This window comes from Heptranchias perlo, chromosome 1, assembly GCF_035084215.1.
Source record: "Heptranchias perlo isolate sHepPer1 chromosome 1, sHepPer1.hap1, whole genome shotgun sequence".
Classification (NCBI taxonomy): Eukaryota; Metazoa; Chordata; class Chondrichthyes; order Hexanchiformes; family Hexanchidae; genus Heptranchias; species Heptranchias perlo.
In genome coordinates this window covers 30,622,150-30,637,313 of record NC_090325.1, presented here as the reverse complement: position 1 = coordinate 30,637,313, position 15,164 = coordinate 30,622,150, and the positions used below count along the sequence as shown (strand labels likewise).

The 15,164-nt window shown below is 43.6% G+C and overlaps 1 protein-coding gene across 2 annotated transcripts in view; it reads left to right on the top strand.

Moving 5' to 3' along the window:
• Positions 1-15,164, top strand: part of smad2 (SMAD family member 2) — a 157,011-nt gene that overhangs the window by 101,361 nt on the left and 40,486 nt on the right. For both annotated transcript variants that reach the window (XM_067983328.1, XM_067983319.1), the window contains one exon: positions 14,885-15,097. In XM_067983328.1, the coding sequence (XP_067839429.1) occupies positions 14,885-15,097 (213 nt within the window). The remainder of the gene's footprint in view (positions 1-14,884; positions 15,098-15,164) is intronic.

The following is a 15,164-nucleotide window of genomic DNA, read 5'->3' as shown; positions in this document are numbered from 1 at the left end:
CTACTACTGCCTCTGGCAGCGCGTTCCAGACACTCACCATCCTTTGAGTGAAAAAATTGCCCCTCTGGACCCTTTTGTATCTCTCCCCTCTCACCTTAAATCTATGCCCCCTCGTTATAGACTCCCCTACCTTTGGGAAAAGATTTTGACTGTCTACCTTATCTATGCCCCTCATTATTTTATGGACTTCTATAAGATCACCCCTAAACCTCCTACTCTCCAGGGAAAAAAGTCTGTCTATCCAACCTCTCCCTATAAGTCAAACCATCAAGTCCTGGTAGCATCCTAGTAAATCTTTTCTGCACCCTTTCTAGTTTAATAATATCCTTTCTATAATAGGGTGACCTCCTCACAGCAGTAATTGTTTCTTTAACCAATATTGCGACCGCCCCCCTCTCTCTCATCTGAAAACCCTGTAACCTGGAATGTTGGGCTGGCATTCCTGCCCCTCTTTACGTCATGTTTCAGTAATAGCTTTGATATCATACTTCCACTTGTCCATTTGTGCCCTCAGTTCATCTGCATTATTCACTTGACTCCTTGCATTGAAGTACATACCCCTTAGCACTGCCACACTCCTTTATCGTCTATTTTCTAGCCTTTGTTTCCTCTGCCTTCCAAACTTGCTTACTACTTTTCTGCCTTCCATTTCCAGCTCTGCTTTGCTCCCTTCTGAATCTACGTTCAGGTTCCCATCCCCCTGCCAAGCTAGTTTAAACCCTCTCCAACAGCACTCGCGTACCTCCCCGCTGCAATATTTGTCCCAGTTCTGTTGAGGTGCAACCCGGCTGGCTTGTACAGGTCCCACCTCCCCCAGAACCGGTCCCAATGCCCCAGGAACCTCAAGCCCTTCCTCCTGCACCATCTCTCCAGCCACGCATTCATCTGCACTATCCTCTCTATTTCTATGCTCACTAGCGTGTGGCACCGGGAGTAATCCAGAGAGTGCTACCTTTTGAGGTCCTGCTTATTAATCTGGCTCCCTAAAATCGACCTGCAGGATCTCCTATCTCTTTCTACTTATGTCATTGGTACCGATGTGGACTATGACCTCTGGCTGTTCACCCCCCTGAATGTTCTGCAGCCACTCAGTGACATCCTTGACCCTGGCATGAGGGAGGCAACATACCATCCTGTAATCACATCTGTGGCACAGATACGCCTGTCTGCTCCCCTAACTGTTGAATCCCCTATCACCTATTGCTTTTCTAACCACCTCCTCCCCCGCCCCTGTACAGCTGAGCCTCCCATGGTGCTGTGGACTTGGCTCTGGCTGTACTCCCCTGAGGAACCACTGCCCTCACCAGTTCCAGTTGGAGAGTGAGATGCACTCAGGGAAATCCTGCACTACCTGCCTGGTCCTCCTTGTCTGGTGGTCACCCATTCCCTCTCTGCCTGTACACTGTTTAGCTGCGGGGTGAGCACGTCCTTAAAATGTGCAATCCACGTAGCTCTCAGCCTCGCGGATGCACTGCAGTGACGCCAGCTGCTGCTCAAGCTCCGAAATCCGGAGCTTGAGCTCCTGTGGCTGACGACACTCCCTGTACATGTTGCTGTCCAGGAGAAGTGTCCTGGACTTCCTACATGGCACAGGATGTGCATTCGATGGGACTGAGGTACCCTGCCATGCCTCTATTTATTAGACTACTAACTAAAGTTATCAAAGTAAACTTAAGACTTGTTCCTGATCTGGACAAAAAAGAACAAAACACTCACCAGCTACTCTCCAATCAGCTCCTTCCCTTGTGCTGACATCACTTTTTTTAACCTCTCTCCCTGATGCTCCGCGCTCCCTTATCTCCAACTCCTGCCTCTTTTATAGGCCGCTCCCTTACTGCTGCTGCTGCTGCCGCCACTGGTCTCAGGCCTCTGATTTCAGTGTCAATAAATGTGAGGAGGTACATTTTGGTTTTTGAAAAAGAAAGTAGTAATTATACTTTGGAGGAAGGCTAAGGGATTGGGGAGGTCATGTTCACAAGACATTAAAAACAACACCTCAAGTGGATACGTTCTTTTTGTTAGTTATATCTAGGTTCATGTGAAAGTTGTTTGTCTTTTATGATCCATTTATCTTTGGATCATTAAGGAATCTCTTGTAATTCAAATTAGGCCCTTACTGGTTCCCATTTGGGACTTCAGTTTCATTCGGTTTAACCACTTTTCAAATTCCTTCTAACATGACATTAATTGCATTGTTAGCAATAGATTCGGCTTAAATGATTAGTGAACTGCGGATAGAAAGAACTTGCATCTATATAGTACCTTTCACAACCGTAGGATGCCTCAAAGCGCTTCACAGCCAATGAAGTACTTTTAAAGTGCAATCACAGTTGTAATGCAGCGAAATGTTGAAGCCAATTTGCGCATGGAAAGGTCCTCCAAAAAGCAAGGAGGTAAATGACCAGCTAATCTGATTTGGTGGTGTTGGTTAAGAGATAACCATTGATCAGACACTGGGAGAACTGTCCTCGTCATCAAATCTTTTATGGAATCTTTTATGGTCACCTGAGAGGACAGATGGGACGTCAGTTTAAAGTTTCAACTGAAAGATGGCACCTTGGACAATGCAACACTCCTTCATATTGCACTGAAGTGTCAGCCTAGATTATATGCTGAAGTCTCAAAAGTGGGTCTTGAACCCATGACCTCCTGACTCAGGTGAGAGTGCTACCACTGTGTCAAATCTGACACCGTGGATGTGTTTCCCATCATAAATGCTAATAGCCTTAGTCTGATTTTTGATTTAACTGTACATATGTGGATCAAACATTGGCCAACTACTTCGATCACCTGAAAGCACTTTAATATTTGAAGCACCAATTGGTGTATTTGATCACTGCTTGGTTTGTATCAGTGACCTTTTGTTGGTATTTAGGAAGGATCATGAGATATATTGTTTTGGCTATATGGCAGCCAATTAGAATGGTTTCAGTATGTTGAAGCGTGTCCTATTTGCTAGTCAGAAGATTAATTTGGCTTCGGGGGAGGGGCAGGGCACTGACCCAATGTAGATGCTTAAAAAATGTATATTGCAAGATCCAGAAGTGCAACTTTTGTTTCAGGTTTAGAAATGTGGAGAATATTGTTGATAGCTGAGCATGTATCGTCCAGTTGCTTTTTATTTAGTTTACATGCTCCTGATATTTCCCAATCTCAGTGGGTTCTTAGCCCCCAACCTATACACACAAGATCTACTTTAATTTCCTTTTAAATTATAACTGCAGGATTATAACCTTCATCCATGCCTTTGTCATCTCCAGACTCGATCATTCCAATGCTTTCCTAGCCAGCCACCCATCTTCCACCTTCCAGAAACTTGAGCTCATCCATTACTCCTTTGCTCACTGACCTACGTTGGCTCCCGGTCTCTACCAACTCTAATTTAAAATTGTCATCCTTGTGTTCAAGTCATTCCATGGTGCTGCCCCTCCATATCTCTGTATCCTTCTCCAACCCTACACCCTCCAAGAATTCTGGCCTCTTGTACATCCCCCATTTCCATCGCCCCATCATTGGCAGCCGTGCCTTTAGCCAAGCTTCAAATCACCCCATCTCTTATCTCCTCCATTGGTGCAATTATTATGTCTGATTACGCTCCTGTGAAGTGTCTTGGGATGTTTTTATTAAATGTGCCATATAAATGCAAGTTGTTACAATTAGAGCTGGGCCATTTAGTAGTGCAATCAGAAAGCACTTTTTCATATAAAGGGTATTGAGCATCTGTAACTCTTTATCATACCCCCCCCCCCCAACACACACACAAGGCTGTGGATGTTGGGTCAGTTGCAATTTTCAAGACTGAGTGCTAGATTTTTGTTAGGTGAAGGTATTGAGGGATATGGAGGCAAGGCAGGTAAATGGAGTTGAGGTACAGATCAAAAGCAAAATACTGCAGATGCTGGAAATCTGAAATAAAAACAGAAAATGCTGGAAATACTCAGCAAGTCAGACAGCACCTTTGGAGAAAGAAATAGAGTTAATGTTTCAGGTTGATGACTTTGGTCAGAACTGGTAGAGGTTGAAGATGAAACAGTTTTTAAGCAAGAACAGAGCCTGGGAAAGTGAGGGGAGGAAAGAACAAAAGGGAAGGCCACTGATGGGTAGGAGCAATTAAATGACAAAAGGGATGATGGTGCTAGGCAAGGAGGGTGGTAATGGGACAAGTGAAGAAACAAAAGATGGGTGTAGAGGAGCTGTAAATGGCAACAGCAGAACCATTACCAGTACCTGCTGTCCATAAAAATGGGAGCAGTGGTTATGATCTGAAGTTATTGAAATCAATGTTGAGTCCGGAAGGTTGTAATAGAAAGATGAGGTGTTGTTCCTCGAGCTTCCATTGAGCTTCATTGGAACATTGTAAGAGGCCGTAGTGGGACGGGGAATCAAAATGGCAAGTCACCAGCAGGTCAGGGTCACTCTTGCAGACTGAGCGGAGGTGTTCAGCAAAGCGATCACCCAATCTGCGTTTGGTCTCCCCAATGTAGAGGAGACCGCATTGTGAGCAGCGAATACAGTATACTAAATTGAAAGAAGTACAAGTGAATCGCTGTTTCACCTGGAAGGAGTATATGAGGCCCTGGAAGGTGAGAAGGGAGGACATGAAAGGGCAGGTGTTGCATCTCCTGCGCTTGCATGGGAAGGTACTGTGGGAAGCAAAGTGGGTGTTGGGGGTGATGGAAGAGTGGACCGGGGTGATGGAAGAGTGGACCAGGGTATCACATAGGGAGCAGTCCTTTCAGAATGTTGGGAGGGGAAGGTGTGTTTGATGGTGGCATAGTGCTGGAGATGGCGGAGGATGATGCATTGAATGTGGAGACTGGTGGGGTGGAAGGTGAGGACAAGGGGGACCCTATCATGGTTCTAGGAGGGAGGGGAAGGGATGTGGGCAGAAGTGTGGGAAATAGGATGGACATGATCAAGGGCCCTGTCAACTACAGTGGAGGAGAATCTTCGTTTTGAAGAAAAAGGAAGACATACCTGCTTCTGCATTATGTTCTGCGACATGTTCCTATGTACCACAAGTCACTCGCCAGTAGCTTGACTGTGTCTCAGAGTCCGGTCACTCAGGCACCCTATCTGCTCCCCTGCTGTCATCGTCCTCCTATCCTTAAAAATGTACGTTGCTTTTTTTTAGTTGATTCTTAAATACAAGTTATATTTGGACGTTTCTTTTTCAGTTTACTGTTCGTTCCTGATTTTTAATTTTTCTCTTTTTTTCAAGTACTTTTCAAGTATTTTATGATGTTTATTTCCTCCTGTTTGCTGTTCAACAAGTCCGCTTTCACAAACATTTCCTAATAGTATCATCATAGTAGGTACAGCACAGGAGGAGGCCATTTGGCCCATCATGCCTGTGCCGGCTCTTTGAAGGAGCTATCCAATTAGTCTCATTGTCCTTTAAATATTTTCCCTTCAAGTATTTATCCAATTCTCATTTGAAAGTTACTATTGAATCTGCTTCAACCACCCTTTCAGGCAGCGCATTCCAGATCGTTACAACTTGCTACGTAAAAAAATGTTTCCTCGAGTCGCCTCTGGCTCCTTTGCCAATCAACTTAAATCTGTGTCCTCTGGTAACCGACCCTTTTGCCACTGGAAACAGCTTCTCTTTATTTACTCTGTCAAAATCATTCATGATTTTGAACACCTCTATCAAATCTCCCTTTAACCTTCTCTGTTCTTAGGAGAACAGCCCCAGCTTCTCCATTTTGTCCACATAACTGAAGACCCTCATCCCTGGCACCATTCTAGTAAATCTCTTCTGCACCCTCTCTAAGGCCTTGACATCCTTCCTAAAGTGTGGTGCCCAGCTGAGGCCTAACCAGTGTTTTATAAAGGTTTAGCATAACTTCCTTGCTTTTGTACTCTACGCCTCTGTGTACAAAGCCTAGGATTCCATATGCTTTTTGAACGGCCTGCTCAACTTGACCTGCCACCTTCAAAGATTTGTGTCTGCGAACCCCCAGGTGTCTGTTCCTGCACTCCCTTCACAATGGTACCATTTAGTTTATATTGCCTCTCTTCATTCTTCCTACCAAAATGCATCACTTCACACTTCTCTGCATTAAATTTCATCTGCTATGTGTCTGCCCATTTCACCAGTCTGCCTATGTCTTCCTGAAGTCTGTTATTATCCTCCACATTGTTTACTACATTTCCAAGTTTCAAAGTCATCTGCAAATTTTGAATAACCTCTATACCCAAGTCCAAGTCATCAATATATATCAAAAAGAGTAATGGTCCTAATACTGACCACTGCAGAATACCACTGTATACTTCCCTCCAGTCTGAAAAACAACCATTCACCACTACTCTCTGTTTTCTGTCCCTAGCCAATTTTGTATCCATGCTGCCACTATCCCTTTAATCCCATGGACTTCAATTTTGCTAAGAAGTCTATTAGGTGGTACTTTATCAAATATACAACATCAACTGCACTACCCTCATCAACCCTCTCCGTTACTTCATCAAAGAACTCAATCAAGTTGGTCAAACATGATTTTCCTTTAACAAATCCGTGCTGACTTTCGATTATTCGCCCATACTTTTCCAAGTGCCAATGTATTTTGTCCCAGATTATTGTTTCTCTTCCACAGGCTGACTGGCTTGTAATTGCCGGGTTTATTCCTCTGCCCTGGGTGGAAATAAACCGGGGTGTAACATTTGCAATCCTCCAGTCCTCTGGCGCAGTCCCCATATCTAAGGAGGATTGGAAGACTGTGGCCAGAGCTTCCACAATTTCCACTCTTAATTCCCATCTGGCCTGGGTAACTTTGAGTACAGCCAATCTTTTAAGTACCTCCTTAATCTATTTTTATCCTATCCAATATCGCTACTACCTTCTCCTTTACTGCTACAATGGCAGCATCCTCTTCTGATATCAGAAGGAATGCTATTTTTTTTATTATTGTAAATGATCTGCATTAAAACTTCTACCAGGCCCTTCTGCTTATGGCCCTGTCATCATTCACCTGCCAAACACCAGCTCAGAGACATCCATTTGAGGGGTATTGGGCAGTGCAAGTCATCTTATTATTTTAAATCCCATTTTCAAATAGCCAAAATTGATATTTTATGAACATTATTTTACTGTTAGTGTTAAAGGTTTTCAGATCCCTTTCATGATCTATATCAGAAGGCACACTGTTGTTTATTACCCTTTCCCCTGCCTCCTCCACCCTCATCTCCAACAAGAAATGCGAGAAGCTCATGGGCTTCTTTGTCACTAAGATTTAGACCATCTGTTCAGCTGCCCCTGCCACTTCCCTCCCTTCCCCTAGCCCACCAAGCCAAACTTAACCTAAAGTTGCCCCTGCCCCTGCCCTAGCCCTGAACTCTCATCTTTCTCTAGTTTCTCTCTGATCTCCCCTCATGCCCACTCCAAACTCATCTTGTCTGTGAGACCGACCTCCTGCTCCCTTGATCCTATTCCCACCAAACTTTCCTTCCCGGCCTCATGTAGCTGATACTGTTAACGGTTCCCTCTCCTCAGGCAGTGTCCCCCTCCCCTTCAAATCTGCCATCATCACCCCCATCCTTAAAAATACCACCCTTGACTCCTCTGTCCTTACAAACTACCGCTCCATCTCCAACCTCCCTTTCCTCCTAAGTCCTTGATCATGTTGTTTCCTCCCAAATCCATGCCCAACTTCCTGCAACCCCATGTTTGAATCCCACCGATCAAATTTCCGCCCATGCCACAGTATTGACATGGCCCATATCAAAGTCTCCAATGACATCCTATGTGACTGTGACCGTGGTAAACTATCCCTTCTCATCCTTCATGAACTGTCTGCAGCCCTTGACACGGTTGACCACGCCATCCTCCTCCAACATCTCTCCTCCGTCGTCCAGCTGGGTTGGGACTGCGCTCTCCTGGTTCAACTGTTATCTGTCCAGTCGTAGCCATAGAATCACCTGCAATAGCTTCTCTTCTAGCTTGCACACCGTTACCTCTGGAGCCCCTTAAGGATCTATTCTTGGCCCCCTCCTTTTTCTCATCTATATGCTGCCCCTTGGCAACATCATCTGAAAACATGACATCAGGTTCCACATGTACGCTGATGACACCCAGCTCAACCTCACCATCACCTCTCTCGATGCCTCCACTGTCTGATTTTATCACGTTGCTCCTCCGACCTTGTTTTCAAATCCCTCCATGGCCTCGCCCCTCCCTATCTCTATCACCTCCTACAACCCTCTCAGATCTCTGAACTCCTGCAATTTTGGCCTCTTGCACGTCCCTGATTTTAATTGCTCCACCATTGGCGACTGTGCCTTCAGCTGCCTCGAGCCGAAGTTCTTGAATTCCCTCCCTAAACCTCTCTGCCTCTCTACATCTCTCTCTTCCTTTTAATACGCTCCTTAAAACCTACTACTTTGACCAAGCTATTGATCACCTGCCCTAATAGCTCCTTACGTGGCTCGATGTGAAATTTTGTTTGATGACCCTCCTGTGAAGCGCCATAAGAAATAGGAGCAGGAGTAGGCCATACGGCCCCTCGAGTCTGCTCCGCCATTCAATCAGATCATGGCTGATCTTCGACCTCAACTCCACTTCCCCGCCCGATCCCCATACCCCTTGATTCCCCTAGAGTCCAAAAATCTATGCATCTCAGTGTTGAATATATTTAATGACTCAGCATCCACAGCCCTCTGGGGTAGAGAATTCCAAAGACTCATAACCCTCTGCATGAAGAAATTCCTCCTCATTTCTGTCTTGAATGGCCGACCCCGTATCCCACGATTATGCCTCCAAGTTCTAGACTCTCAAGCCAGGGGAAACAACCTCTCGGCATCTACCCTGTCAAGCCCCCTCGTAATCTTATGTTTCAATACGACCTCTCATTCTTCTAAACTCCAGAGAGTTTTGGCCCATTCTACTCAACCTCTCTTCACAGGACAACCCTCTTATCCCAGGAATTAATCTAGTGAACCTTCGTTGCACCGCCTCTAAGGCAAGTATATCCTTCCTTAGATAAGGAGACCAAAACTGTGTGCAGTACTCCAGGTGAGTTCTCGCCAATGCCCTGTACAACTGTAATAAGACTTCCTTACTCTTGTACTCCAACCCCCTTGCAATAAAGGCCAACATGCCATTTGCCTTCCTAATTGCTTGCCGAACCTGCATGTTAACTTTTTGTGTTTCTTGTACGAGGACACCCAAGTCTCTCTCAACACCAACGTTTAATAGTTTCTCACCATTTAAAAAATATTCTGTTTTTCTATTCTTCCAAACAAAGTGAATAACTTCACATTTCCCCACTTTATACTCCATCTGCCACCTTCTTGCCCATTCACTTAACCTGTCCATATCCCTTTGCAGACTCCTTGTGTCCTCCTCACAGCTTTCCCACCTAGCTTTGTATCGTCAGCAAACTTGGATACATTACACTCGGTCCCTTCATCTAAGTCATTAATATAGATTATAAATAGCTGAGGCCCAAGCACTGATCCTTGCGGCACCCCACTACTTATAGCCTGCCAACCTGAAAATGACCTCTTTATCCCTACTCTGTTTTCTGTCCTTTAACCTATCCTCTATTCATGCTAATATATTACCCCCAACCCCATGAGCCCTTACCTTGTGTAACAACCTTTTATGTGGCACCTTTATCAAATGCCTTTTGAAAATACAAATATACTACATCCACTGATTTCCCCTTTATCTACCCTGCTGGTTATATCCTCGCAAAACTCCACTAAACTTAATAATAGATTCCAGCATTTTCTTGACGACTAACATCATGCTAACTGGCCTGTAGTTCCCTGTTTTCTCTCTCCCTCCCTTCTTGACTCGCGGGGTAACATTTGCTACCTTCCAATCCACTGGGACCGTTCCAGAATCTAGAGGATGTTTTACAACGTTAAAGGCGCTATATAAATCCATTTGTTGTAGTTGCTTATGGGCCTATTAATATTCATATTTATGATTTTGACACTCAGCTCTGCTCATCCTTCTGCGCCACTAGCTCCACCCAGCGTATCAGCTCCTTCTATTCTTCAACTGTATATTAACATTTATGAACCATAACATGACAACTTAACAATCATTAGGAAACCTGCTGATAACAAATAAGTTGCTCGAAATTCATTTGTCCAGTCTTCCACATTTAATTCATCAAGCTATGCATAATTTCTCTCATGCTCAATATCAAATCTAAGCTCTCTAAATATTAAATTAAAATGAATAATTTGTTTGCTGCCATCATAGATCTACTGACCATCAAATAAATATATAGTACTCTTTCAGTTATACATTGATTTATTAATCGTCCACTTTCAATTTATCTCTTCATTCCATCATTTCCCTCACTTCCTCAAATCTCTGACTATAAAATTAAATTTGGTACAAATGGAAATCAACATAAAAATTATTAATTCAATAATGCTATTGACCCCCTTTCCAGAAATATTATAATTTGTTCATTCTCTTCCAGGTATGATATTAAATCAATTCTTCACACTTTATTTTTCACATTGCCTGCAAGGGTGGTAGATGCAGAAACCCTCAACTCATGTAAAAAGTACTTAGATGTGCACTTGAGGTGCCGTCACCTACAGGTCTACGGACCAACTGCTGGAAAGTGGGATTAAGCTTCGCTTGACCTAATTTCACTTAATTTGACTTCATTTTAACCTGTTGCACTTCATTTGATTACATTTCACTTCATTTGACTTCAAGAGGATATAGACAGGCTGGTGGAATGGGCGGACACGTGGCAGATGAAATTTAATGCCGAAAAATGCAAAGTGATACATTTCGGTAGGAAGGACGAGGAGTGGCAATATAAACTAGAGGACACAACTCTAAAAGGGGTACAGGATCCGAGCGATCTGGGGGTATATGTGCACAAATCGTTGAAGGTGGCAGGACAGGTTGAGAAAGCGGTTAAAAAAGCATACAGGATCCTGGGCTTTATAAATAGAGGCATGGAGTACAAAAGTAAGTCAGTCATGATGAACCTTTATAAAACACTGGTTGGGCAACAACTGGAGTACTGTGTCCAGCTCTGGGCACCACACTTTAGGAAAGGTGTGAAGGCCTTGGAGAGGGTGCAGAAAAGATTTACTAGACTGATTCCAGGAATGAAGGACTTTAGTTACGTGGATAGACTGGAGAAGCTGGGTTGTTCTCCTTGGATCAGAGAAGGTTGCGAGGAGATTTGATGGAGGTATTCAAAATCATAAAAGGCCTAGACAAAGTGGATAGAGAGAAACTGTTCCTATTGGCGGAAGGGTCAAGAACCAGATGACATCGATTTAAGGTGATTGGCAAAAGAACCAAAGGTGACATGAGGAAAAACTTTTTTACACAGCGAGTGGTTAAGATCTGGTATGTGCTGCCTAAGTGGGTGGTGGAGGCAGATTCAATCGTGGCCTTGAAAAGGGAACTGGGATAAGTACTTGAAAGTAAAAAAAATTTGCAGGGTTACGGGGATAGAGTGCGGGAGTGGGACTAGCTGGATTGCTCTTGCATAGAGCTGGCGCAGACTTGATGGGCTGAATGGCCTCCTTCTGTTCTGTAATCTTTCTATTTCAGATGCTCGCATGCTGCTTTTCTCTTCTTCAAACTCTCTCTGAAATGTATTAATATACAATTAAATAGCCCTACCATCCAATGCCAACATGTAAAAAAAATTCACTCAAGCGCCACAATACCAATGAGATATTTTAAACAAATACCCTCACTCCCTGTGTGGATCTTGACTTGTGATGTATTAAATATCTGCATGCAGTTTCTATCAACTTCATTCTAATTTCCTGTGTCCACGTTTAGAATGGAAACAGTCTGCATAAAACTTGTCAGGCTATAATTACATCCCTTCCTTCAACATCCGCGCCCCCCCCACCCCCTCCAGCCCAGTGGAAGTGCTGCAATGGTAACACTGACGGGGGTGTAATTATAACATGACAAGTTAACATAGGCAGTTTCCATTATAAACGTGGACGTTGGAATTTTTAATGATACTATAAAAACAAGGACAGAATGTATGATTTTAAAATTGGGACTGAATTATGTCTGCATGCCCTGATCTAATTTTCTCCACACTCTGACCCCTGTTCATCTGAAGACTATACTGGTCTTGACATTGTGAGTAGTGATGTGCGAGGTTGACTTTTTGCCTCGAAGAAAAGTAGATGTTAGATTGGGAAAACCAAGCAACCGGAAAGACAGAGATGTCTATTTTCATATAAAATCCTAATGTGAGGAGACCCTGTTAAGATAAAAGGAACTTGTTCAGTTTTCACACACTCATGAATGGGTTGACAATGGGACCCATACCACTGTGGATCAGGTGAAGCTATTAAATCATTATATATCCTTCACTAGATTAGTTTCAAAGCAAATTGGTTGATATATGATCTCAATTTCATGATCAAGTAGTTGAATGATTGATTCTGTTGGTGCCCAGTGCGATGTTTGAGGAGTCCTTTAACGTTTCTAAACATCCCAGTCTTATTAAGAACCTGGTCTGTTGTGACATCTGCTGAGCTGTTGAACTGGATATGACTTCTTTAGGGGCAAGCATGTTCCTCATGTGATACGGTTACATTTGCAATTGCATAACCGCATCACAACATACAATTGCATAACCGTATCACAACAGCGGTCCTTCTGCGACAGTGTTTAGTCCCACACAGTTTATCTTCATCAGTGACCTGTTGGATGTTCTCAAAAGTGATGTTCTTTGAAGATACGTTCCTCCACAGAATAGTTAACCCCCTATTTAGGAAGTGAGCAGACACCAAGGGTATGATTTTAGCCTGGACCCGGTGGGGAGGGCGGGGGGGTGGAATTCCTGACGGGAAACCCGGCAGTATGAGTTTCCCAGATGTCCTGATGATTTTGACGAACGGACGTCAGTTTTTTTTTGCCAGTTTGCTGCCCGACAGGCCAGCCTGATTTACAGGCTGGCTCTTGGTTAGATGGGAGAAGAGGACATGATCAGGTAAGTGTTAGATTGGTGGGGTGGGAAGGGGGGTTCGCAGCAAGTAGGCTTGTAGGGCCTGGGGGAAGTACTCCTTCGGACCCACAAGCTGTGCTATAAAGGCAGTTTCAGGCCTTCTCGCCTCCTCACATGGTGTGAAATAGAAGGCCCAGGAAACCCGGCCCCCAGGGGCTAAAATAAAAAAAGCTTTGAAAATGGAGGCCTGCAGTTTCCTTAAAAGTTTTTAATGCCCTACCTGTCTCCTGAGAGTGGGTTGGTTGCCCGCCCCTCGTCCCGCCCCCATCAAAACTGGAAATGGCCGGGTTGGGGGTGGGTTTTCATTGTTGTAATTGTTACTACCCCCCCCAACCCACCCATTTTTCCAGGCTAAAATCATGATCCAAATCACTGAAGAATTGCAAGATGGCAGACGTAAAGGGAGATTGATATGGAGAATATCTGTTACCCACCCACTCACGTATAACAAGCTATCTTCAGCTCCTGTGATCTGTAGTGGGCCAACTGAGTGGATGATATGCTGGATAATTAGAAGTTTTGTGTTGCACAAAGCCTATATCAGTAATGAGTATTGAAGTCCTTTTTGACAGACTATAGAGAAAACCCATTTCCTGCCTGTTAAGTCACCTAAACCTGCTGGGTTCAAGATGGCTTACTCCATGACACAGTAGGCACCCAACAGAGAGAGATAGCTGGACAGCTAGTCTTTTACATGAGCAGCACCAGAAGCTTCAGTTCAGTTCAGCCTGCTTGTTTGAGATTATCATGAAGCGCAGTGCTCCTACAGCTCAAAATGCTATGTTTATCCAGCAGCAAAGCTTCACACATTGCAAGTCCTGCCAATGGAATGCTCTCCCACAGACAATTGTTGTTTGAACTCAATTACGTCTGTTTTTGTACTTATGTATACAGTCCTTTTCTGAACCAGGATTGCAAGAGCACGCATTTGATGTCAAAACCTACCCCCACCCTCCTCAACTACAAATGAACTGAAATTTATAAATTAACTAATTGTGTCTGGGCAAAGAGGAGAGACCTAGGTTACATTTAATGCATTTGGTTTTGGATTACATGTTTGGTCCAGCTTATTTGATTGTCTGTACAAACCCCATCCACAATAAATGGAATATACCATATCTGAACAACTTGCTGTTTTACTTGCACATTTGTTTGTCATTCAGTTTTGTACAGTTGGTAGTAGTACTCTTAACTGTTAAATCAAAAGGTTGTGTGTTCAAGCCCTGTGCCAGGACTTAAGTACCAGAATAGGCTGATACTAGGGTGCAGATTGAGGGAGTGCTGCATTGTCAATAGTGCTGACCTCGGGTGAAGCACTAATTAGGGGCCCATCTGACTGTTCCAGATGGTTTAGGAGGACATTAAAGGTTTCATGGTAGAATTCAAAGAGCAGTGAGTTTTTCTGCGGTCTTGGTCGAAATTCTTCCTTCAGCCAGCACCACCAAAATAATTTGAACAGTCATTCAACTCATTGCTATTTATGAAACATAACTGTGTACAATTGCCTACATAACAGTGACAGCACTTTCAAATAATTCGGTGCTTTTGAAGTGCTTTGGAGCATTTGAGGGAAGTTATAAGGTGCAATATAAATATACACACCATCATACTCATCTTAAAACACTTAACTATCTACTTGCCATTATTGAATCCCTAATCATGTGTATTCAACTTGTTAAATTTGTGAACTTGCCTCAGTATTGTGAATATATTGACTAGTTTTAGACAAGAAAATAATAGACTACAAATTAGCTCTCAAAATACATTCACAAGAACACAAGTTTAGTTCTGAGAAAGGATAAGCCTAGTTAAAAGGTCCATGGTTGGTTGATATATGTGGACTCGAGTCCTAGAAGTGCCAAGATATGAATCTGAATGTATCTAGACATGAAATACTTTGCCTTTATCTGTTTCAGATCTACAACCTGTAACCTACTCAGAGCCAGCATTTTGGTGTTCAATAGCATACTATGAGTTAAACCAGAGAGTTGGTGAAACCTTTCATGCTTCGCAGCCTTCGTTAACTGTGGATGGGTTTACAGACCCATCAAACTCAGAAAGATTCTGTCTGGGTTTGCTGTCCAATGTCAACAGAAACGCAACAGTTGAGATGACGAGACGACACATTGGTAAGTATGTATGTATCATAGTAGGTACGGCACAGGAGGAGGCCATTCGGCCCATCGTGCTTTTGCT